The 25,111-nt window shown below is 40.9% G+C and overlaps 1 protein-coding gene across 1 annotated transcript in view; it reads right to left on the reverse strand.

The window, feature by feature from the left end:
* Positions 1 to 795: 795 nt before the first annotated feature.
* The window catches only part of DICER1 (dicer 1, ribonuclease III), a 72,773-nt gene continuing 48,457 nt past the window's right edge, over positions 796 to 25,111 (reverse strand). Inside the window, 13 exon segments of the mRNA XM_025444174.3 lie at positions 796 to 5,336; positions 5,692 to 5,767; positions 5,858 to 6,020; positions 8,544 to 8,812; positions 10,756 to 11,644; positions 14,764 to 14,919; positions 18,368 to 19,151; positions 20,109 to 20,284; positions 20,678 to 20,783; positions 21,070 to 21,252; positions 22,652 to 22,805; positions 23,010 to 23,223; positions 23,466 to 23,645. Coding sequence (XP_025299959.2) covers positions 5,171 to 5,336; positions 5,692 to 5,767; positions 5,858 to 6,020; positions 8,544 to 8,812; positions 10,756 to 11,644; positions 14,764 to 14,919; positions 18,368 to 19,151; positions 20,109 to 20,284; positions 20,678 to 20,783; positions 21,070 to 21,252; positions 22,652 to 22,805; positions 23,010 to 23,223; positions 23,466 to 23,645 — 3,516 coding nt within the window. The 3' untranslated portion in view covers positions 796 to 5,170.

Here is a 25,111-nt window from a genome sequence, read left to right on the forward strand (position 1 = left end):
CTCCATCTGGATTCTTTTCACTGATCTGCATGGCCTGGCTGTGCTCTCTGCTGCTAGTCAGGGAGGGCAGGGTCATGGCGGCATGAAGGAGCTGTGGCCTGAACCTGTCAGTGAATCCCGGGCTCTAACACCAGCATGCACAGGCCTGTGCTGCTGAAGCAAATTCCTCAGGATTGAAATACATGGGCTTTTTCTCCTTTAGTTTAGAAAAGTTGGAAGGAAGGAAAAGGAAAGGATTAATTTGGACTTGTAACAGAAGAAAACTAAAAATTTTTTTTTTTTCTTGTTCTAAAAGACTTATACTCACCATCTTGTTCCTACGGCCAAGTCATTTCCATTAGTCCTTAGTTTACTAAGTTACAAAAAAAGACTGGGTCAAATCTTGAAAAACAGAATTCTGGCTTAACCAACGATATTAGGAGTATGTCCTAAAAACCTGGAAGCTGAACATTCTGTCTACTTGATTTTAGAATAACCAAATTCACTTAAGGAATGTGTCAAATGTATTTGTGTATAATCCAGGACCTGGAATGCATCAGTCAATGTGGCAGGTTTTCGGAAAAACACGCTGGTATTACTGAAACCTTGAAAAGAAAAAAGGCAACTGCTACTATACAACTCTGCCAGCAAATGGGAAGCAGAGCTCGGTGAGCAAAATTTTTATCATATTAAAATAGATATTTTCATATGACCATGAAGTTAAAAAACTTTACAGATCATGTGTGCTACAACCATTTAAGTATCATCACCCACATGAACAGAACCAAAATAAGAAAAAGATAGGAGGACACAACATGAACAGACCATGACTTTATTGGAGCTTGACTCTGCTACAATTATTACAAAACAAACAACTAAAGGTAATTGGGGCCTATAAGGTGCAGGCTGCGTGTTCCCGCAGCACGATTACGTATGAACGCGTTACAGTATGTTCCTTAGAACAGCTGCAGCATGTGATGGTGAATAGGTTACTTTCAATCAAATTGGGTTAGTTTTTTCTTGATTTTAGTCATTTTCCTTCACTCTATTTACAGCAGAAAAGCCAGAAAGTTTACTTGCTGTTCACCTTTGCGTTTTTGCTAAGTAACCTGCTGATGCAGTGAATTCTGAGTGCATCTGTAAGATTTAAATTGTCTGTGGTTGATGTCCAAATAAAAATGGACCAGGAAGGAAAAAAAGAAAAAAAGCAATGAATGACTGAAATATATTTACAAGTTAGCTTTGAAAGACCATTTTCACTGCTGGTGGAAAACAGCAATGTGAGTCTCCATGGATGTTCCCGCAAGATCACTCCTGGCGGCTCCGACAATGGGTAAAATCGCTTTCATATTCTTGGTCGTAAACATATCTTAAAAACTTCTCGTGTACAAGATAAAATAAGGAAATTTATTTGGAAATAATTAAATTAAAAGTAATCAGTGGTTGAAAAAAATAGACCTATTGAAATGCGATTAAACTGCCCATATAGGTATAGACCGCAGGGTACACAAGCTGGGCAAGGGCTCTAACAGAATCTTGGATGTGGTTTCAATAGAGATATCCAGGTCTCAGCTTGGTGGCTTAGATCCTGTGGGAAAGGATTAAAGACCCTAACAGAGGAAGATGGAGAGTGCCCTGCATTGTGGTAGGGCTGGGGGGCAGGCAGCCCCGCACTCCAGTATCCATCTGACCCAGAAAGACCTGGCAGGGTGTGGTGCTGGGTGAAGGGCCGAACTGATGAGCCGCAGAGCAGCCTCAGGCCTCCGGCTATTTAGGGAGGGTAGTCTGAATCTTTCTGAGGGCAAGCTATTAGGAAGAACAGTATAATATATTAGTATTTTAAGAGATCATTACAGGAGTGTTAGAGGTCATTCTAAATTTAATTACTTCACATGACATAAAAGAAAGAGGGAAAAAAAAGTAACATTTTTTTTTAAAACATAATTAAGAGTTCGGTTAACAAATCGTTGTCATACTTTCACAAACAGTAAAAATGCCACAGACAAAAATGACCTATTTAAGTTGTGCAAGTATATGACACATTGCAGGCATTATAATTATCTTTTTCAAATCCGGTAAATCAAAACAGCAGCGAGGCCAAACCACATTTTTTCCTCTCCATTAAGCATATTTTCCTTGAAATGAGGTAAAGCATGGTACCAAGTGCAATGCTTATCTGTGCTACACGAACAGAACAGAAGGGGAACAAAGCTATTACACAACGCAGCATAGTTAGGACTATTGAAAGTATATTATAAGAGAAATTAAAAATCTTTACAACGAAGGTTCATGCCGACTAACCTCCACACAATCATCATAAAGGAACTTCGTAGTTGCTTCAAGACACACTTCCCCAGTCCCTCACACACGTGCCTGCAGCACCACACACCTCCCACTAGCAGGGCTTCCATATTACATTCGGTCTCACGTTGCAATCACAGGAACAAAAGGATGACACACACAGGGACAGGAAGGGGGGGCCACATAGAGTGATTTTCTTCCTCAGTTAATGGATGCGAAACATTTCAACAAGCTAAACTGGGGGAACTTTACAGCATTAAAAATCAGCAGCACTAAAGCGTTCATAACCATCTTGTATGTCTCACTCAGAGTTTTTATTTTTTAACTTAGTAACCAGGGGATCACAGAATGCGTCCAAGTGTGAGTCACAATTTAAAATTAGCTATCTTTCTCCAACAACAAAAAAAATGAAATCGCTAAAGTTTGCTGTTGATAAAATGTTTTGAATGGTAGCAGGAAATTTGAACCCCTGAGAATGTATGACCTAATCATATCCAAGTCTGAACTTTTTCATATTAACAAAAAAATATTCTTCTTAAGGTTACAAAATATATTGAGGCATTTTTCTCCCAACGGGAATGGTAACTGTGAAACAATCTGGTTTTGGTGCCAGGAGGCAAGAGGATCCCTTAACGCTGGGATTAGTGCATTCGACACAATGCAAAGCCCTAAGCTCCTGGCATCAGGTAGTTTATAAATTAAGAAGAGATCTGCGATCTAACTTTATCACAAATCACCCTCACAAGTAAAATTCACATCCAGCCTTACTTGTTAATTATACACGTTTACAGTTAATATAATTCAAGAATTGCTTGGCTTTAACTTGCTAGGAGATCTTACGCTGAGGTTTTTGAAAAAAAAAAAAAAAAAAAAAAAATCTAAGGTTTCCAATCAGAAACAAGTATTTTAAAAATGAGTCTACCCAAATTAATTTGCTCAAAAACTCTTTTAATAATTTAGATTGCAATTTAAATTTAAGACTGGAGACAACAAATAACGTTGGAGAAGCTTAACATCCCCTTCACTCAGGTCTCCTTAGAAAAAGCAGCGGACAGCTCTCTCCATGCACACATGCAGAGGTGTTTCTCTGGGGGTGAGTGGTGCAGATAAAGCAAGAAGTACAGTATTCCACTGTAATGTAAAACAAAAAATGCAGCATTATATGAAGCATCAAGTAAAGAACGATGTGCTGGAAAACATTAGACACCTCTGCTCAGCTTTCTTCGACTTCAAGCATAATTAATGGGGCAAATTGCAGCAAACCTCTACTGGTGTGTTGGTGGGAGCGCAAGACCGACCCACAGCTTTTAAAAAGGTAAATTAAGAGGTATTATAGTTACAGTGCAAAAAAAAAAAATTAAAATTTCAAGCATAATACATAAAACATAGCACCAAACAGGAGGGAAATGCATGCAAAAGAAAAGAAGAACTGAGGTATTTAAGTGAAGAGTGCCTACAAGTCTAATTAAAGAAACTTCGGCAAATGCCTAAAAATGTCTTTTTTTTCTTTTCCAAAGATGGAAATCATGAGCTTGTTTTCCTAAATTAATGACCTAAATCACAGATGTATCAAAATTACGGCAGTTTATCGCAAACGTTACACTCCCATGGCATTAACAGCACAGCTTTGGTAGGTGAAGAATGCACACGACACTGGGACAAGTATAGTAAGACATTTAAGTGAGAAGACTAAGGGTAAAGGTGCTCTGTTTTGCTTCTTTAAATAAGTAACCAGTCAATTATAAAATCTGCAGCATATTTTAGGTGTGATATGTCTAGAGTTTATCTTGTTAGAGCAACAGCCTCCAGGGCAAAACTGTTTGCCACAAACAATTTCCATCAGTGGAACTACCTAGCAGGAGGTTTTTAGTAAAATCAGGTATTTAACCAGAGATTATTTTTATTATGGTGCTTAAAAAAACCCATAGACTACATATATAATATTCTGGTTTTCAAAATGCCTTCAGGACACGTATGACAGAAACTCTAATATAATCCTGTAATAAGTTAAGTCACAACTACACTAGTGAGTTGCAAACATCACGCTGTCTCAACATCTCAATGCATAATAAAATGAAGGGAATGTAAAACAGTTTGTTCCAAAAAGATCAGAAATTAAAGAACGTCCATGAGGGTTTCACTTTTAAGGCAAGAACCTTTTGTATGTAGGACTATGTGGCATGAGAAAACGAAAATTTGATTCACCAACATGCCAGCCAATGTTCATTAAAAACCTGTCCCTAAAAAAAAAACAAAAAACAAAAACAACAAACAAAAAAAACCCACCTGTCCCTTACTATATTAAGTGCAATGACGACCGGGAGACAACATCTTACATGACAGAATGTAGAAAGAAAAGACAGCACAGGCATTTTCTCCCCCGGCCAACCGCACCATTCTCCTGGGCGCACCCGCCAAGGCCAGACAGGTGCCAGCGCCCACGAAGAAGAGGGGAGGGCGCTCGCAGAACCTAGGGGCTGTCTCAGCTGTAAGCTCCTTGGCCTCCTGGCGCTATGCAAAGCTGACGGAAATTAAACTAAAAAAACAAAACCCCAAAACAAAAAATAACTGTCAATCATTATTTGAACACTTGCTAAATGTCATCATTAAAGCACTCTTGTGATTTTAAACAAAGCAGAAGTGAGGAAAGAAGACAAGATTGTGTTTGCGCAAAAAACTAAAACTACAATTAGTTCCAAAATTTTTATACATATGTTAAATGTTTTATTCTGTAATCTATCTCGTTATCAAACAAACTTTAAATTTTGCCTTCGATTCATTCCGCTCACTGTGGACTTTAAATCATCCTTCTCAATTTAAATAGTTTTCCCCCTTAATTCTGCTTTATGTTTTTTGTTTGTTTTGTTTTGTTTTGTTTTAAAAAGGGGTTTCAGCTGTTGGGAACCTGAGGTTGATTGGCTTTGAGGCTGCGTAGGGCTCTTCTTGCTGCTGCAGACTTGGCGATCCTGTAGCTCCGGCCGACGCCTTTAAATTTCCCCTTCCCTACCACTTCCACCGTGACTCTGACCTTGCCGTCATACGTCCTCTCAGCCGGGCTGTAAAAAAAGCCAAACAGCTGGAATCAGAAGTCAGAACTATTTATTATTATTGTCAATCAGCACTGGGCACGCGCTCTGAGGTGGAGGGCCCGGGTATGAGCTGACGGCACACAAAGGAAACGTGCATTACACGGTGGCGCGGACGCCAGCAGACCGGGCTGAGTTTTCCTCTTTAACCCAGCATTACTTTATAAAAGCGAAAGGAAAAGTCAATCAGACTATAAACGGAGAGTACATAGTGCATGCCCCAGTATAAATACTTCTCCGTATCATTAGTTGATGGCATCTTTGACAACTCTTCCAACTCTTGTTTTTAAGTAACTTAATTTTTTCCATGCACAGTTTTGCTTACCTAAATTTGGCAGTTTCTGGTTCCATTTCAAGCAATTCTCGCACAGGGGAACGGGGCACGTTTGCAGAAAATTTTTCTGTAATCAAAATGAAAGAGCAATGTGAATAATATCCTTATAGTTGTTTTTAATTATGATTTTGTTTCTTTCAAAGGGAGCACACAGTACCTATCAGCGGCCGCATCATAGGATAGTACACCTGCCAAACCATCTCCAGTGACATCCCACTATCCATGTAAATGGCACCAGCAAGCGACTCAAAAATGTCCCCCATGGCCTTTGGAACTTCAATGTCCTCTTCTTTCTCTTCATCCTCCTCAGACCTCCTAAGCTATTTACACAGAGAAAAGTGATTTGTAAGGAACAAGGCCATCTTAAAAGGCATTCCACAGCAGTATGTATCTTTTCTTGGATAGGACTTTTATTATACCTTTAACAAGGGTAACAATACCAACCATTTATAGCAACCACCTAGTACATTGTAGTAAGTTCTTTGCAAACATCTTATCTAGAAAAAAATTTTTTTTCCAACTTCTCAAGGGATAAAAAAACTCTTCCCAATTTAGTATGATTCTATTCTCAGTGAAGGGAAAAAAGAGTACTTCTAAATGAAAACAGAAACAACACAAAATTAGAAATAGTTAATAAATGTATTAAGCAAAGTTCAAATTCACTCGTAATCAAAGAACTGTATCTTTAAACAGTTCTACCCCCTAGCGGCTCCGCAGGCATTAGGCTGAATACTAACTAGTACAGCAGTGACAAGGGTGTACAAACTGCTTCGGCAAGTATAAACTGTCACTTTATGACTGAGAAATTCTACTAGAAGATAGATTCCACTGAGTTCCCTTTTTATTAAACCCCTTAATACGCATTCACTATTAAGAGAGGACTGATACACAGTATTCAAATTAATGTAATAAAAAACTTAGGTATGTTATCAAATGTCTTTTTAAAATTTCCTAACTCGTTGATGCAGTAATCCCATCCCTAGGAATTTATCTTAAGGAAGTATTGGATATAGTCACCACACCCATGTTTACTAAAAACCCGAAATAAAAAGAACTTAAATATCTAGCCACAAAGGACTGTTTAAATATGTTTCATTATAGCCATAAACTGACTAGTGAGCAGCCACTGAAAGTCATAATGCCAATGGATACACGGAAAATGGTCCTCAAAATATGAAGTGAAAAGAACAGGTTATGTATACTATGCATAATATAATTCCATCTTATGTTTTAGGTATGCTTATGTTTATATACATTAGCAAAAAAAAAAATCACAGAATGTTCATTTGGTTATTTCTAAGGTAGTATATTTGCATAACTTTAGTATTTCTTTTTGCTTATTTGTATTTTCTAAAATACTATTTACTTGTGAAAGAAAGAAAAAAGAAAGAGAAGGGGGCACTTGTTTTTTGTTTTTTTTGTTTTTTTTAATTTCTAAATGGATTGTTTAGCCACACAGAACTCTATATAAACCACTTATAATGCTGGCAGCTGAGAAAAAAAGACATTGGTCATACATCACAGTTTTGAGGTAGAAAGGAATTTTAAAACTTATCGAATTTAATTCTCTCCTTTCATGGATGAAGAAACTGAGGCCCAGAGAAGTGGAGAGACTTGCTTAAGATCCGACAGTAAGTTAGAAAAGCCAGACCACTGACATTTCCAATCAGTTTTTGTAACTTCTAATACCTATGTTTACACAAAGGAAAAGAATGAACAAAAATGAACAGAGTCACCATGTCCCACTGCCATCAAAAGAGAACTTAAAACTAATTTTAGCTAATTCCTCAAATTCTTAGCTTAAACATTTCTAAAGAATGAGACGAGAAATAATCCTAAGTACACGAGATGGTTCTCATTCCTAGTCCCACTGGTAGCTGTGCTCCACCTCGGACCATTAACCTTGGAGGAGTACACACGGGGCAGAGTGGGTTCTCCCTCAGCACAGGTTCTGCATTGTTTACAGGGTAGGACACTTCGCCTTGAGGCTATACTTCAAATCTCTCTCACAGCAAGTCAAGGAAATGCACTAGTCTCCAGCCACAGTTTGGTGTGATCATAAAAAGGGAAGGTATAAAAGTAACCAGAGCAATTAAAACAGCCACTAGAATTATGAATAAATTCCGACTCCTAGTAAGAAATCTCCAAAAGTAAGGAAAACAAAGGGATCGGAATGGGGAGAAGCGGACCTGGGAGTGCTCTCCTGGGTACACAGGTATGCAGACGGATGGCAGCGAAGCATCAGAGGAGAGTGGAAAGATCTAAGTGAAATTCTTGCTACAACACTTCCAAATAGCTCACAAACACATTAAAATTAGCTCCATCACCAAAGAACCTTTGGCTGAACTTACAACAGAAGCCTCTCAAATTCCAATGGTTAAGATTTTAGAAGGTGGGTTTTTAAAAGAGATTTTCCTATTTTCAAGTCGAAGCAGACCATACATTTGTGAGGCTTACCTGAGACAGTACCAGCGAATGTTTTCTGCCCCATTTTAACAGAAAGAAAGGCAGAACAAACAGCAAGGAGCCCTCACCAAGGTTCCAGCACCGCTGGGGGCAGGGGCAGGGGCAGGGGGAGGCTGAGCTGCTTTGGCTGCCGATCAGGTGGCGGGAGCAGAAGAGAACCGAGCTGACGGCCCCTGGTCCCTCCTCTGCCCTGGAAGGGCACATGCACCATCGCACCATCCCACCATCCTGGGGCAGTCAGGTTTAGACCCAGAGAGGGCAGCCATCCCTCGGTGGTCCCTCCCCCATCCCGAAGGCCGGAGCCCCCTGGGGCAGGTGACCCCCCTGGGCCAGCTCCTGCCAGCAGAGCAGTGACCATGCACTCCAGCAGCACTAACCTCGGAGTCCATGCCCTGCATCTCATTCTTCTCCAGCTGGAACTGCACGAAGTCATCAATGACATGGAAGAGCTCAGGGGAGACAGCTTTGAAGTACTTGTGGTAGTCGTACTTGACCGCCAGCGACGCGAAGATGGTGTTGTTGACCAGTGCGGACCGCAGGTCGGTCAGGACGCCCGGGGAGTGCTGCCGCGGGTCTTCGTAAAGGTGCTTGGTTATGAGGTAGTCCAAGATCGCATCTCCCAGGAACTCCAGGCGCTGGTAACAATCTGTGGGCGGCCCAGAGCGCAGGCGTCAGCTCACACAAAATGGTAACCCACGGTGTGCCTTGCCCAGGCCCACCCTGAGAATGTTGGTGGGCTATGTTTTCGTGAATATTCTTCAGTGACAAACCATGTGACGTGTCACACTAACTACAGCCTCTGGAAATTAGGTTTGATTGGCAAATTAAGCATATTTCTTATCTATAAGTTAGACTCATAAAAGCCTTTGGTGGCCCAAAGGCTACTGCTCCTACAGACAAGACACTGGCTTGGGGGGGCTCATCAGGATGGGCCCCCTCCCTTGAGCACACTGCTGGCCAAGCAGATAGTGGGTGCCGCCGAAGCCACAGCCTCACTCACATGCTGGCGGTGGGGGCCAGACGCTGTGTGTGCACCCCACACTCAGCCCTCAAACACCCCATGCACCCCGTGCTCTGGCCCTGCGCACCCATGAACCCCCACACACCCATGTACCCTGCGCTCTGGCCCTGCGCACCCACGCACCCCCACATACCGGCCTGTATACCCCATGCACTCTGCACTCTGGCCCCACACACCCGGTGCTCTGGCCCTGCACACCCACGCACTCCCCACACACCGGCCTTGTGTACCCCATGCACCCTGTGCTCTGCCCCTCACTCTGCTCCTGCACACCCCATACACCCAGCATTCTGGCCCCATGCTCTGCCCCCACACGGCCCACCCTCTGCTTTCCTACACTTCCATGCACCCTGCGCTCTGGCCCCGCGCACCACTCCCACACTCTGCTGTGGCCTCTACGTGCCGCCTTACCCCCACTTGGGAGTGAGCGCTCCAGCAGCTATGCCTCATCACCCCAGGTCACAGCTGCCACCTGGGATGCCCAGTCAGTAATAGAAAACCCTCTTCTCCACCTGAGAACAGAATCTGACACAAACAAGGGCCTGACAAAGGAGAGCTGGGGCCGTGCACAAAGGCCTGAGCCGGCATGGGTGGGCTGCCCACCCTGGCCAGCACCCATCTCCTCACCGTGCCGAGCAGAGCCCACTCAGGCCAGGAGGCTGGGGCAGGCACAGATGAAGTGGTGCGTCCGGGGCACCCAGAAGTCCGAGGCAGAGGCCTCACGCCGCAGAGGCAGGAGGAACCATGCATAGCGGCTGCTCCACAAAGAGAAACAGCGCTCCGTTCCGCCAGTCCTCCCAGTCCAGAGCCAGATCAGTTTTCACTTTTTGGTTTTATCCTCTTCTGATCATCTTTTCTCATACAAAATTTATGCTCAGCTTTGGTATTCTAGATTCAAGCACTTCTTACTGATAGAGATAAAACTACACAGCCTTTTCACAAGCTGAAGCTGACTGCAGTTCCAGGCGCCTCATCTCCCTTCTCATCTAATGGACTGGCCGCCTGCCACACAACAGAAGAGGAAAACCTGGAGGGTGATGCCAAGTGAAAGATGGCAGCAGAATCAGAGGAAGCACGCTGAACCTTCCCCCAAAGAAGTTTCTTTTAACCCACTCATCTTTAGATTAACAAAGACCTTAAGAAAGGGGTCTTAGGGAAGAACAATAAAAGCTGTGGAAACACACCCAGGATATACAAATAAATCAAGAATCATAAATACCACTACACAGGCATCAGGAAGACACTAGGGAGGACACCAATGGGAAAAACACAACAAAATACGAAGGTCCAAATTTCTCCAGCTGTGCAGCGTGTGAAATGACATCTCTTGAGAGTAGTGGGTGGCCATGCTGCCAGCTATTGAGGGTAAGGAGCGGTGTGTGCTCCCAGAGAGAAGAGGGAAATAAAGCCACCTTCATTTTTCCTTTGCTCCCTCCCTCCACCATGCATTTTAAGCACCAAGTCTGTACATGCACAGGTCGCTTTTTTTTTTTTTAACAAGACAAAATAATGCAGTTAACACGAGGTCACAGTTTCAGAGCAATGGAGTTTGGTCTGGGGCTCCTTACCAGTAATAGTATTGTAGTGGTAGGAGGCATGGGTAAAAGCCTGTAGAAGATAAGCCTTATTCTTGAATCTGTAGTTGATTTTCTTTTCAAAATTCTCAAAACCCGATATAAGGTGATTCAGTGTTTTATCTGCGTCCGGATGATCAAACATACACCTCGGTGGAATCTTCAAACAGCCATACTCCAAGTCTTTCAACACAGAGGGACGTAAACTGGCCACAGAGGCAGCAGCGCGGCCCCCTGAAAGGTTCTTTTGTTGGCTGCTGAAATTCTCCCTAGGAGGGCACATGGTCTTTTCCCGATCGGTCCTTTTCATGACCGGGAGCACCTTGAGCCCCAGTGAGCAGAGGAAGAGCTGAGCAGCCCTCTCGCCGCAGCTGGTTAAATAGCAGCCCAGCAGGGCTTCCACGCAGTCGGCTATGCTTTTGTCCGCAATACACTGCTCAGTGTGCAAGTCGTAAGAAATGGACTGTTTCCCCGTGTCAACACCACAGTTTTCTTCTGATGGATTCCAGAACCCCACCACAAAGTCATCCTCTTCCACAGCTTTGCTAGGATCCAGATAGCACATGGCATCCCAAGAGCTATAGTCAAAATCCTCAAAATCTGATGAAAATGGCATACTACCTAAGGAGGATTTTTTGGGCATTTTCCATTCGTATGCAGAATCAGTGGTTGAAAAAGGAGAGAGAGAAATTTTCTTTACAAAAGCTCCTGATCCCATTAACATGTTATCTATAAATTTGATATGTTCCTGATCATACTCCAGGAAATCATCTTCATAATCGGCGTCCTCCTTCGGAGCCCTCCACATTAGATCCTCCTCCTCCTCGTCGTCCTCCTCAAAGTCCTCGTCCAGCTTGCCATTAGCCAACATGCAGTCTTTTGTCTGAAACGAGGAGGAATGGGGAAGGAGGGGAGAGACATAGCTGCTGTTTTTAAAAGGGTTTGAAACTCAATAAAAGCAAGGGTTATGGATAATTTCAAATGACAACCACAAATACTAAAAGGCAACTTTAAAATCACGGCCATTTGTTTTCAATTAACATAAAATAAGTTATTTAATCATATAAACAAAGTAAAACATGTTCTTTGAATGTTCATTTTCTAAGTTATAAAATGACCTTTATCCAGTATGAAGCTTTAAGTCAGGGATTTTGAACATGGGTATAAAGTTAAAATTAATGTCCATGAGGCAAAACTTCAGCTAAGAAGTCTTACTCCAGCAGACACACAATAAAAGCACTCACATGCCGATCACAGAGGTCTATTTTGCTGACAAAGTTTTAAAATGTTTCAAAAAGATTTTCAAATTAATAAAATTAAATTCCAGATGCAGAAAAAGCATTATCTGTGCAATAAAGAGTATAAATATGAAAAAAAGATAAATTACTTTAGAAATCTGTAGAATATTAAATATAGGCAAGAGGGTTTCACACAAAAGGTTTTCTCCCCATTTCCATTTCAAATTCAAGTACATTTGCTATAATGTAAAACTAGATTGCCTGCTTGAAAACTAAAAGTGATCACTGAACTAAGCTATGAATCTGGGAAATTATGCTTTCCCCTCCACTGTGCTACAGTAATCAGAGGAACAGATTATAGCATAAATGACAAAAATAGAAGAAAATTTAGACTAACATGAAACACAACAATCCAATTTCTGTCAGAAGATCTTTGCTAATTCCAATTTCTTTGGCAAAAGCTTATTTGTGAATGACAACCTTAATAATGGGCTAGGATTCAGTAATGATGTAACTTTTTTGCAATGCTAAAAGATGCCAAATTTCAATAGTGCAAGAAATAAAAAAAAAAAAAAAAAAGTCAAAGTAAAAAAAGACTTTACTTTGTGGGAGAAAAGGCAAGAGAGTGTGCTTCAATTCTGGTAGTGACAGCTTTCCAGAGATTTCCTGACACAAAAAGTCTTCAAACTTGGTCAGGCATTTTTTAAATATTGCAAATATTTCATTTTAAGCCAGACTCAAAAGGGATAGAGTATTTGTTTGAAGGTAAAGAGCAGTGAATCAAGCCATGTATCTACAACTATGTACCTTTATGGGCTGGTTTGGAGTTTTTTATGAAAAAAAGTTTGTAAAACTTTCCCAAGAACGTGGAAGAGTATGAAGAGAACCTGTAGTGGCAGATCTCTAGGAACCATTTCCTGTTAAAAATCCTGTACTTTCCCAAGGTAACATGAGATGTTTTGGACTACTGTTTGGTCCTTAACATAAAAAAGGCAAATTATAATTAAAAAAAATTAGAGTGAATAATTCTTTAATTAGAAAAATCCTTATGTATCTTTAGTTTTAGTAAGATGCTGCCATAGTCTAAGATTGACAGTACACACACACACACACACACACACACACACACACAATCCCAGGAGAGTAGGTTCTCTCACTAATAAGCTATGTGATCTTGGACAGAGTTCTTTAATGTCTCTGGGTTTCAGTTTCTCTATCTGCAAAATAGCGGGATGCTACTTCATTAAATGGTTTCTGAGAATGCTTCAAGCTCCTAAAAAAACCACCCGCATAAAATGCTTCTCTCCTACTGTTCAAGTCAACCTGAGTCATTAGCCACTTCGGCATTCGTATGCAAAGGTTTCTCTTAAACCTGTTTGCTGAGGAGTGAGGCAGGCAGAACAGGAAAGCGAGCACACTCTTTCCTATATCATTCATCATTCAAGGCCTTATTTCAACTAAGTATAAACTACTGAGTGAAAATATGAATGTGTTTTCAATGTTTTACCAAAACCAAAGTGCCAGGTCATCTGAAATGTTAAGGAAAACACGAAATTTGTTTCATTTTTTTTTTTTTAATCAAAGGGACTTGTCAATGTCACTTTCATGTCAATTTTTTACAAAGCCAATTATATTATGAAACTTCAAGGCAGAATAATTATTACCAAGATGTTTTTCATAGCTTTGCAATATTTTCTCTGAAGTCCTCCAAATCTACACATTTTCCCCCAAGCTTATACCTATTTCTAAGTTATTTAACAAATGTATTTTTCTGCATTAAAATATTCTCTTAATGCTTTTCTGGAGAAGTTCAATTTCTGGAGAAGTTCAATTTCTTTAAACATCAAACGCTGCATGAGTTAAAAATGTACTCCATAAAGGGGTAAAAATCAAAAATCAGGTCGGAGAGCAGTGGACCTGGGGAAAACTTGAGACCAAGAATTAATTAGCACAGGCATATCAGAAAGAGGACACAAAAGCCTGTCTACTTAGAAAGGATACTCTGTGAAAGAAACCCTAGCCTCACTGTTGGCCTGAGGTAAAAATTAGTAACAACGATGCAGTCTCTAATGCAAAATCAACGGCCGCAAAATGAAAGCGGCCACAAGATCGCCTTCGGCTTTGGCAGAGGCACCAGTGCTTTCCAGCGGCCCACCTCTGGGTGGACGGCTTTTCCAGCTCTGAGGCCCTCCGAGGTGCCCTCTGGTGGCCTTCAAGACAAGACAAAACGAAGCAGCTGCATCTAATATTTGGCCCTTAAGCCACTGGCAAGATTTAAACTATTTCCAGAAAACTACAATCTTTATGATTTTTTTTTAAGGTCATCAGAGAAGACCTAGTCCTAACTGAGAAAACCCTGACCTGCAGAGCAAGGCTTTACTGAAATTATTTCACAGACTGAAGATCACAAGTCATTACTGAAGAGTCATCTTACTGAACAGAGCGCTAAGGATAGATGACAGATTCTTACACATAACAGTGAAATGAAATGTTAAGGGAGTTTTGCTTTTTTTCTTGTTTTGAGTCACAGCATCATATATATTTATGCTCCTGAAAAAAAAAAAAAAAGGAGACAGAATCCTCTCCCCGTCAAAATAACAGTTTCTAAAATTCAATGAAGAGACGGTCTATTTAAAGGAATTAATTCACTATACCAAATACCTACTCTACTATAAATACACCATGGAAAGGAAACACAAAAGTTAATAGCACAAAATTCTCCAGTTCACCAAGAAATAAATGCTTCCAGTTACCAAAAACTTACCATTTCATCTTTTTCCCATTTATCTGCGTTACTTTTGTCTTGGTTTACTACATAACCAGGAGGAAGCCAATTCACAGGGGGATCAAATATTGATACCACCATGCGGCTGGGCAGTCCCTTCTTTTTTCCAAGCCGATACAGATTACAGTTGCTGACCTTTAGCAGAAAAAATTTTAAGATGCTTATCTGCATATGATCACTGCTGGAATTCATACCAGGCAAATAAACATATTTTTAGCTCAATGCTCTTCATATTATTGTATCTGATCATCAATTTATTCACGACAGCAAATATTATATTCCCATATATTCTACATCCTTCAGTGTAGATGAGAATTTCTGATTTTAAATGCAGATTAGAAAAAACTGATATGCAAATTCCTTACAAAGTCAGAACAAATAGTTCATACAATTTCAAACATTTGGAAATACAACCTAATGATATTAAATGCAAACTGCCAACTGGGACTATCAGAATAGAAAAAAATCCACATAAAAAGTCTAAGATGTCACAATATTTTCAAAGACATAAACGGGAGGGAATGCCACAACTCTGGCTATAAAGTGGAAGTTGGCACTGAACAGAGCTAAAATAATTTCATACTCCTAGAATCTAAGCCACAAACATAACTTTAATTACAATTATTTTCTCAAATATCATTCCTTTGTTTTGGATGGCATTTCAAGATATTTTTATTCAACCATTTTAAAACAGAGCAAAAGGTAATATTACTCACAACAATAAAATAGCTTCATTGTTTACCCTCTGGTGTGTTTTTCCTATGGACTCCATGTCCTCCCTAACTTATTCAAACTGTAACATTTTTATCCAGAGATGTCTAGTGAAAACCTGGAAATGAGGATCTAGAACTGTCAATCTCATTTTCATTTTCTACAAATGGGGTTCCTTTTTATGCAAATACTTCATAAGCCCCTTTTCCAGGGGAGCTCAACACCACTGAACAGGCACCTGCCACGGGAGAAACACCTGGTCGGGTGCCCCTGAAAGAACAGAGTCCACGAGACTGAGGAGCAGTCCCTGCAGACGACCCAACTGGGAGGGACAGGCATCTACCCGTGGCACCACATGCAGCATGCTATCGGAACAGCTCTGGTAAATGCCAGCATCCCTGTGCCTATATGGGATCACAGTGTCACAGAAGGCAACGAGAGGATGAAGATGGCAATCATGTTCAAAGTTAGATGGAATCGTGGGCAGGAAGGAACAGGAAGCAAAAGCTAAGGGCTCTGAGGTGCAATATGGGTTGGGCAGAAACGGGAAGAGCACTGGGAGAGGAACAGAGTGGGTGTGCACGTGCAGAGCCCATATGGAGACTAGCCAGGGGCTTAGATTTGGTCGGGACACAGGACGTGTCTGGAGTGTGAGCACAGACAAGGCCTTCCTTTGACACTGGGCTGAGGGAGTAACAACGATCTCTACAGGAAATAAGGAGTCAAAGCTTTCCCAGGAGACAAACAGATGAAATTTTTGAAATGTACATGAACTTCTTTCTTACCTAACAGAAAACATGTACTATTCCTTCCTACTCATCCTCAGGCTCTGACATTTTCTTCCTACACCTTATGGAAATCTCGTTTGTTCTGACAGTTTGATTATCACTCTTACAGAGACTATTCCCCCAAACCTTATCTAAATTATCTCAATACTTCAGTGAATATTCCACTTCATTTTCTACGAAGTCTGAAAACGCTACACCTATGTCACCACGAGCACCACCATTGCCCTAATTTCCCAGCTTACACACAGTCACCCTGGCATCAGAGGCCTCTCTGCCCTTCATTACACTGACAGGCAGCAAGGAGGGTGAAGGGTATGGGCTCTCACCTCCATCACCCCCAACTCTCTGATTAGTTAGGTAACCTTGCAGGAACTAATTAGTCTCTGGGTAGAGTTTCTCCATCTGCAAAATGGAGACACAATGTCTATCCCCCAGGGGCTCTCTCAGAAGACTGTACATGCGAGGTCTATAAAACACCCGAGGTAGTGTCTGCTGCTATAGCGTGACATCGGAGATTGAGGAGTGTGGTGGTGAAGAGCTAGGTCCCTAAGCCCAGACTCTCTGGGCTCGGCCACATAGTCTCATGTGACCCGCGTCAAGCGATCGTCTCTTGCCTCAGTACCCTCATCTAGCAACTATGGATAATAGAAGTATATACAACTATAAATAAAATTACAGAATAAAAGTGTACAGAACTACATCAGGCAATTTACAGAAGGTGGCAAGAGTAGTGTCTGGCTAAAGGAGGCACTTGCTGTGAGCTACAACTCGCATTCCCTCTGAAATACTACTCACCTCAGCCCTCTCCTCACTGCCAGAACTCCACAACTAACCCATTTTCCGCTTGCATAGATTCAAAGCCCCAACTGATCGCTCAGCTTGGTTTGGTTTCGCTTTTCCACTCAGGCTGCACTCTGCTGTCAGAGCCATCGTTTACAACCACCACTTCATGAACATTAAGAGCCACTCATGGGGCACCTGGGTGGCATAGTCGGTTGAGCGGCCGATTCTTGATTTTGGCTCAGGTAATGATCTCAGGGTCGTGAGATTGAGCCCTGCATCAGGCTCCGCACTGGGCATGGAGCCTGCTAGGATTCTCTCCCTCTGCCCCTCCTCCCAATATCTCTCTCTCTCTCCCTCTCAAAAAAAAAAGTAGAGGCTCTTGAGCTAAAGTGTCTTCAACATTCAAAATAAGTGCAAACTCCTTTGCCTAGTGAGACTAAAGATTTTCCACAAGAGCTTCACCCACCTGCCTTTTTAATCTTTTCTCAGGTATTTCCACACTTCTGACTGCTGCCACAGTCTAGTCAGAGTGCTAACACGCTCTGCCATTTGTTCATTGTGTTTACACACTATAAATCCACCTCTTCCATCAACGCCCTCTGATTACATGTGATACTCCTTCCTTCTAAGTGTTTAGGGCAAATAGCAGCTTTCTAAGTTATTTGTCAAGCAGGTACAGGTAGCCTTGTGATACCTCTTCTATCATCACTTAAATAGTGTGACTTTGTTGCTTTTCTTCCTTAAATCTTAATTCGCACTGGTTTCAGAACACACTCTTCCTTTGGCCTCTCAAGCACTGCTTGCTTGGAGCTCTGGCATCACTTCCTTTATACTGAAGAGTCACTGAGCTAGAGCACTGCTACTCTTTCCCTTCCTCACTCTCCAAAACCTCAAAGATGAGCTCCTCAATACAAGACTTGTGTTTTATTGATGTCTGTTTGCCTTGTGTGCCAGAATAGCATTCTCCTAAATAAATGCTAAACTGGATAAAATTAAAGCATGAGTAACTATGCCACATATTTCTTTATATCTCCCTCAGGATCTAGTAAGCATGCACACTCTCACAATGGTCCTAGGAGAACTGAATTCCTACCAATAAATAAGGCAGATACGGATCAGCTAACACTCGCCCAAAACCCAAGTGCCTCATCAGTGAAAAAGAGATCTCAGTCAACTCCTGGGTGGGTGTGCCACAGGCTCTAAGCAATCTCTCATCCTCTAAAACCATCCAACAACTTAAGCCACTTTTAGGCACAATGAATAGTTGGCTTGAACCATTCAGAAAAAAAACAGTATCTTACCTTTTTGCTTCTCATATATGAAAGGCGGCCCTCATGAGCATCAGGATAAGTGCAAAATAGATATGTGGTGATGGCATGCTTTAAAAAGGAGTCACCAAGCATTTCAAGCCGCTCCAGGTTAAATCCATCACTAGCATTTGAAAGGGTCAAAGCCTGCAGAATAAGTCCAGGATTTGGGCCAAGAGTCCTCGAGGAGTACCCAGGACAAGGGCTCTGCTCAGAACCCATCTTGTCCTTGAGCGCTCGAACAGCTTCGGTAGTACCAGGCATTGCGGCCGTCGTGGGACTTCCATCTGAGGTAGATTTGTTAGCATTTCCATCAAGGTATTTATTACTCAGTAGAGTACATTCATCGCTGGGCTTGGGCTGGTTCTCGTAATTGTATAAATTCTGAATGGGATATGAGGTAGTTGGTTGTACAGGTATTTCCTGCTTGTAGTAATTCAGCTGATTTCCTTGGCAAAAGTCTCTGTTAGCTAAATCATAACTGCCATTGGCAAGATTTTTATTATAAGAAAGACCATTAATTGCTGTAAGATCTGTTACAACTTCAATCTGGAGCTTACCAGGTGACTCACTGAATAACGTTCTGCAGTTCACAGACATTTGGTCATGATTTTCTAGAGAGGAGGTTCTATTAGCACCTTGACGTGCAGCATTTTCAGGGACGACAATTGTGCTGTGCTTACAGTAATTTTCATTTTCAGCTGAAGAGGAGTTAGCAACTGAGATGAAAGATTTGCTGTCAATAGATTTTTTCCACCCAAAGTCTAGGTTAGGGTATCTGAAAAGACATTTTTATGACTTCATCAGATCCTTCAGAAGAGCTAGGCTCAGAACAAGAACAATGGGAATAAAATAAAGACATAAAATAAAGATCCCTATAAATCAGTTCCTACTTTAGAACAGAAACAAGTTTATAAGGCAGAAATCAACATTACTGGACTTCTGCACAATGTGAATCAGGGAGTGGGACTGTTCATTCACTCTTCTGCTTTCATCCACTGCTACGGCAAGCATGCTGTGGAGGTTAGGCTTGGGGTTGGCCATGGGGCCTGGACCCACTGTGTGGGCTGGAATCCCAGGCCCTCCAGCTGACCAGATGGTCCTTTATGGAACCTCCCCTGCTCCCTGGCTTCCCACACTTGGAAGAGGAGCTAATAGCTTAGGAGACTCACAGGGTTGTTCTAATGATTAAGTGACCTAATAAAGGCTCCAGCATTTAAAACTAGTGTTGGACATTATAATAAGTACGCAATAAACGCAGTTGTGACTATTATTATTTTATTTTCACGTTCCTTAATCCCTAGAACCATCATGTCTTGACAACTAGATAACCAAAATTAATCAAAATGGTTAAGCCAATAATTTCCTGAGGATGTGGCCACTTTCCTAGTGGGAAGAAAATGAAAAAGATAAAGAACATACTGAGGCAATTGCCATTTTATATATATACATTTATAAAAGAGGAAAGCAGGCTTAAAAGGTGAGCAAGTTACAAAGAACTGTTTCCATTTTCACTCTGACTGTCATCACTAGAGAAGGAACCCCTAGCCCTCTGTGACTTCACAAGGACACAGGAGTCAAAGGATGCATTTATTACATGTATTTAGACATCCGTGCTTTCTTTTTAACCTTGTAAGAATTATTTTATATAAAATTAAAACTTGAAATTAATCCAGTTGTTTTGCAAATAGGATTTCATGACCCATATTCTTTCTGGCTGACAGCACAGGCATACCTAAAATCCACGGGAAGTGATCGGACTCCCACGCCAGCATCGCTGGCCGTCTGGGCTCTTAGCTCCTCTGCGGTCAAAAGGCAGTGAAGGCGATAGAGTATACTAGGGAGACAGACTGCTTTTCGCCACAGTGACGCTGGAATTGGGTGTATAGCACAGAGCTCTGGAACCAGTATCTTTGAATAAGGAAAAATATGGATAATATAAAGCAAACACACAAAAGAACAAAAAATTAAATTTAAGACTAATTTCACTAATGGATAAAGACAAAAATCATAAATACTAGTAAAAATCTTATTTATAAAAATAATCCTTTAAGGCCAAATGGGATTTATCCTAGGATTTATAGGGATGAATTGTATCAACAGACCAAGTATAAAAGCAAACCTTTCATACTTCCAAAAAGACATTTGAAAACATGTTAACACACAATACTACCTCTAACATATCAAATCCTAAGAGTTGGGGAACTTTTAAGAAATTCAGATGTCACTCAGTTAACTTGATAATATAAAAGCCAAACTTACCTCACGAAATATTAAATTATCTAATAACAAAGAACATATTACCTGTTTATTCTGCAGACTTTCCCACTTGGCTTTTCTCTTTTCAGCACTGCTAAGAGGAAGCGCTTTCCCCTTCTGATTCAAATGACGAGGTGTCAAAAGATTAAGTCTATAAAAATGTCAAAATAATTTTATCAAACAAAAAGTAAAAATAAGTACATTCTTCACAGTGGATCTACACCTTCAGTGTGCCTACAAGTCACCTGAAGAGCTCATGTAAACTGCAGACTTCTGGACTCCTGGACCCCATTCTGGGCAGTTCTACGTAGAAAGGATCTCCTGATATCAGAGAGTCTACAGGTAGCAGTGGGGACAGTGAACCTGTACATCTGTCTATGGACCTCTACAGATAATGCCTCGAGCAAAATTCAGATGTCATTTCTGAAACCCCTTACCTTGAAGATGTGTGGTCCACATCCAGCAGTGGCTGGTTGAGATTGGTCAGGTCAAGGTTGTATTTTGTTTTATAATATTCTGCAAAAGTTTCATACTCAGGGGAAGGAAATTTACTCAGTGGGGTAAGATCAGTGTATACATCAGCTACATAGAATCGATGAGGCTGATCAAAATTACGATATCTAAAAAAGAAAAATAATACACTTAAGACAACTACTCTCAACAAATTTTTTTTTTTTTTAAAGATTTTATTTATTTATTCATGATAGTCACAGAGAGAGAGAGAGAGAGGCAGAGACACAGGCAGAGGGAGAAGCAGGCTCCATGCACCGGGAGCCCGATGCGGGACTCGATCCCAGGTCTCCAGGATCGCGCCCTGAGCCAAAGGCAGGCACCAAACCGCTGCGCCACCCAGGGATCCCTCAACAAATATTTTTAATATGAAAATGCAAATTATGATTTTAAAGTAAGTTCAAAGATTAAATATAAACAGCATTACTGAAAACTTTGATTCCAAATAATATATTTCAAGTGGATTCACAATGAAAAGTATATTTAGGTTACGGGAAAACTGACTCTTCACTCTACTATCATCCACATTCTAAATATCTGTGCTTCAAAAAAATAAGTAAGTAAGTAAATAAATAAATAAATAAATAAATATCTGTGCTTCACTGACATACTAATGCTAAATAGTACCTTTAAATATCCCTTAATTTCACCAGTACAAACAGGGTAAAAAAACTTTCAATGTCCCACCAACTGAGCAAGCATGCACCCTGCGTAACTAATATGCTAACTGTGAAAGGTACTGACCTCATAAATGCACTGAGGGACCACTTACGGTATTAAGTTGATGATAGCTAACATTTAAAATACGGCTTTAGGGATCCCTGGGTGGCACAGCGGTTTAGCGCCTGCCTTTGGCCCAGGGCGCGATCCTGGAGACCCGGGATCGAATCCCACGTCAGGCTCCCGGTGCATGGAGCCTGCTTCTCCCTCTGCCTATGTCTCTGCCTCTCTCTCTCTCTCTCTCTCTCTGTGACTATCATAAATAAATTAAAAAAAAATTAAAATATGGCTTTAACAAAAAAAAAAAATCAAGAAAGACTGAATTACAGATAGTACTCTAATTTTATGAGAAGTTCCTATATTTAAATTTATTGCTCAAAAACTCTATCCCCTAAGTTTTTACAAAATAAGAAAAAAGCATTCTGATTTACTACTTCATTGTACATAACGCCATTCATTATTCCTTATAAAAAGTTTGGGAAGCTATTATTTGCAATCAAATCCTTTAAGACTTTGGGGAGTAAGAAGATTTTAAGAAAGTCTTTCAACATCACTTAGATTATCTGAGCTGCACAAGGTAAAAAAAAAAAAACCCTCACACCAACAGTGTGCCAGGTATTGTTTCTTGCAAGACAAAGTCAACCAGGGAGAACAAGCCCACCAGGAAGAGACACCTAAACTTCCTATTAAGTGACCTCAATGCTAGAGCCCACTGACATTTCCACGTGAACAAGTGAATCTCTGAAAACAAAATACCACCACCCCTTTACTTTCCCCTTCAATACCCACCTTGGAATGATAACTGCATCCTGGTAATCTTCTAATTTAAAAACAAAAGGTGTTTCTTTTGAATACTTGGTACTGGGAATGCCTATGCGAGCTTCAGATTTCTCAATATCTTCCATGAATTTAAAGTCAATGTCCAAAGTGCTGGAGTCATTCACTTAGGGAAGGAAAAAGACTCTTTAGCTTGTTAAAATGTACCACAGAGAAGATTCTTACTTAAGCCATATAGTCATGTATGTGTCTAATGTAGAGCTTTTTCTAGTAAGAGAGTTCTCTAGTATCCACAATAAACTATTGGTAAGCAAACTTCCCTCTTTTCAGATAGCATCACCGAACACTTTAGAGCCTGGGCTCTTCTTACCAACATTAAGAGGTAGAACACAGTATGCTGAATCAGCGTCTGTGGGTTTAAATTCTAGTGCAGGTTTTTCAAGCCGAAGAATATGTGAGAATATATACTGGTGAAGTCTTGTAATCAACTCAAGCATTTGTAGAGACAATGTGAAACCAGACTTCTTCAACTCAATGGATATGGTAACCTCTCCAGAGCGCGTGTACACAGGAAAGTGCGGGATCTTAGCAAAAAGGGGGGGGGGGGGAGAAAAAGAGCATCCCCAAAGTTAACAGGTATTTTATGCCATTATAAATATTTAACTTCAGAGGAGGAATGATGCTTTCAATCCAGGAAATAGAAGGGACACCTTGATTTTTAAATATATTAAACATTCTGAGGTAACAAGATAGTTACTATTAAATGGTCATTCTCTTTTCTTAAAAAAACCAGGTATCTGTATCTTAGTCATAAGAAACCGACTACCTGAGGTATAGGTTTGGCTGTTAGTATTCCAAAGCATCGTGTGGTATCCTCAGGGGGATAGAGCTTGCGCCTTCTGAAGTTGAGTTCATCAGGTAAGGGCGTCGTCAGAACCATTCCTATCACATACAGGTAACAGGGCTGATCAGGTTTGGGATAGCTATCCCTTAAACATTCTGGAATCTAGAATTGGAAAAAGAAAACCTAAGCATCAAGATCCAGGGTTAACAGCCTCTTTTCCAGATATTGGCAAGAAAACAAATTTCTTCCTAGCTTTACTAAAAGCTGATGAGAAAAAGGTAAGAAAATACCCAGGGCAGGAGACATAATTACTTAACCCTGGTGGACAGCAAGCACTTCTCAGGTCTGGGCTGCAAGGTGGTCTAAGGTCACCCACCTTAAAACGCACTGCTGACTATACAACTAATACCAAAACTATATACAACAATTGAGCCGTATAGGGTCTTCTCTTAGAGACACTATTCATTTGGGTTACTTCTTATTATTAGAAAGCTCTTTTCTCCCTTGGGACTTTTGGTCTTTCAACACCATAGAATATCAGAAAACAAATGCAAAATTTTCAAATCCCACATAATTTTACTGCTCACATATAACCTTTACTAACTTCCTTCCAATACACTGTATTGGACTTCTTCCTGTGTATAAACGTATATAAACATATTATGCACATGTGTTTTTTCACTACAAATGGAATGGCATAACAAAGACTGTCCTCACCTGATCTTTCCACTTACTACAATGAGAATACCTTTCTCTGTATCATTTTTAATGGCTATCTGATTATATGAGTCAACCGGAATTTAACGAATCTGAGATTGTTTCTTAACTTTCAATATTCATACAAGCCCACTCAGTAGAATCATGCGGTTTCTGAGGTGCAGGGACATTAATGATCGCATCTGTAGTTAAAAGGCACAGAAACACCGGCTAGGAAATGGTTACAGTTAATAGAATATCAGATAATCCAGAAGGTATCTGTTAGTTAAAACACTTCTTGTGAACGACGATGTCTGTCCTATGAAATGAGTCCAGTGGCCTTTGGGGTAAATGTTAGAGTAGGAAGGCTGGGAAATGGGTCATATTCCTAATTTTTAAACAGCCAATGTGCTTCTGAATCTTGAAAATGCTCAAGTGAAACTGAGTGAAAACTTTTTTAAAAGTATAAACTCAACATAACTGCAAAAATGAGACAAAAGAACCATACTTTTAGGCTAAGAAGAAAATACACAGGAAAGTTTTGCTTTTGTTTGTGATCCTTACAGGGGACAAACATCAGCAAATATTTTAAGGCAAATATTCAAGTACCTCAACCCAGTGTGGCTCTAATGAGCAGTCAGACTCAGAGGGACATCGTAGCACATGCATCCTGCCAGGATGCGGCACATCCAGCCAGACCCAGCACGCTGAAGAAACTGGTTCTGACTGCTGGCAGGCTACCACCTTGTTCCTGACAGACCCTGGCTGTCACAATCCTTACACAGGCCACTGAGCCTGCGTGTGGAGGCAGCACTCTTTCGCCTGTCTCTTTTATCATGCAAATCCTCCTTTGTCTTAGCCCCAAACACAAGTAAAACCAAAATCTTACGGCTAATGTGAATGAAACAAAAAAATGTCTCTTTAAAGGAAAC

The sequence above is a fragment of the Canis lupus genome, chromosome 8 (assembly GCF_003254725.2).
Source record: "Canis lupus dingo isolate Sandy chromosome 8, ASM325472v2, whole genome shotgun sequence".
Classification (NCBI taxonomy): domain Eukaryota; kingdom Metazoa; phylum Chordata; class Mammalia; order Carnivora; family Canidae; genus Canis; species Canis lupus.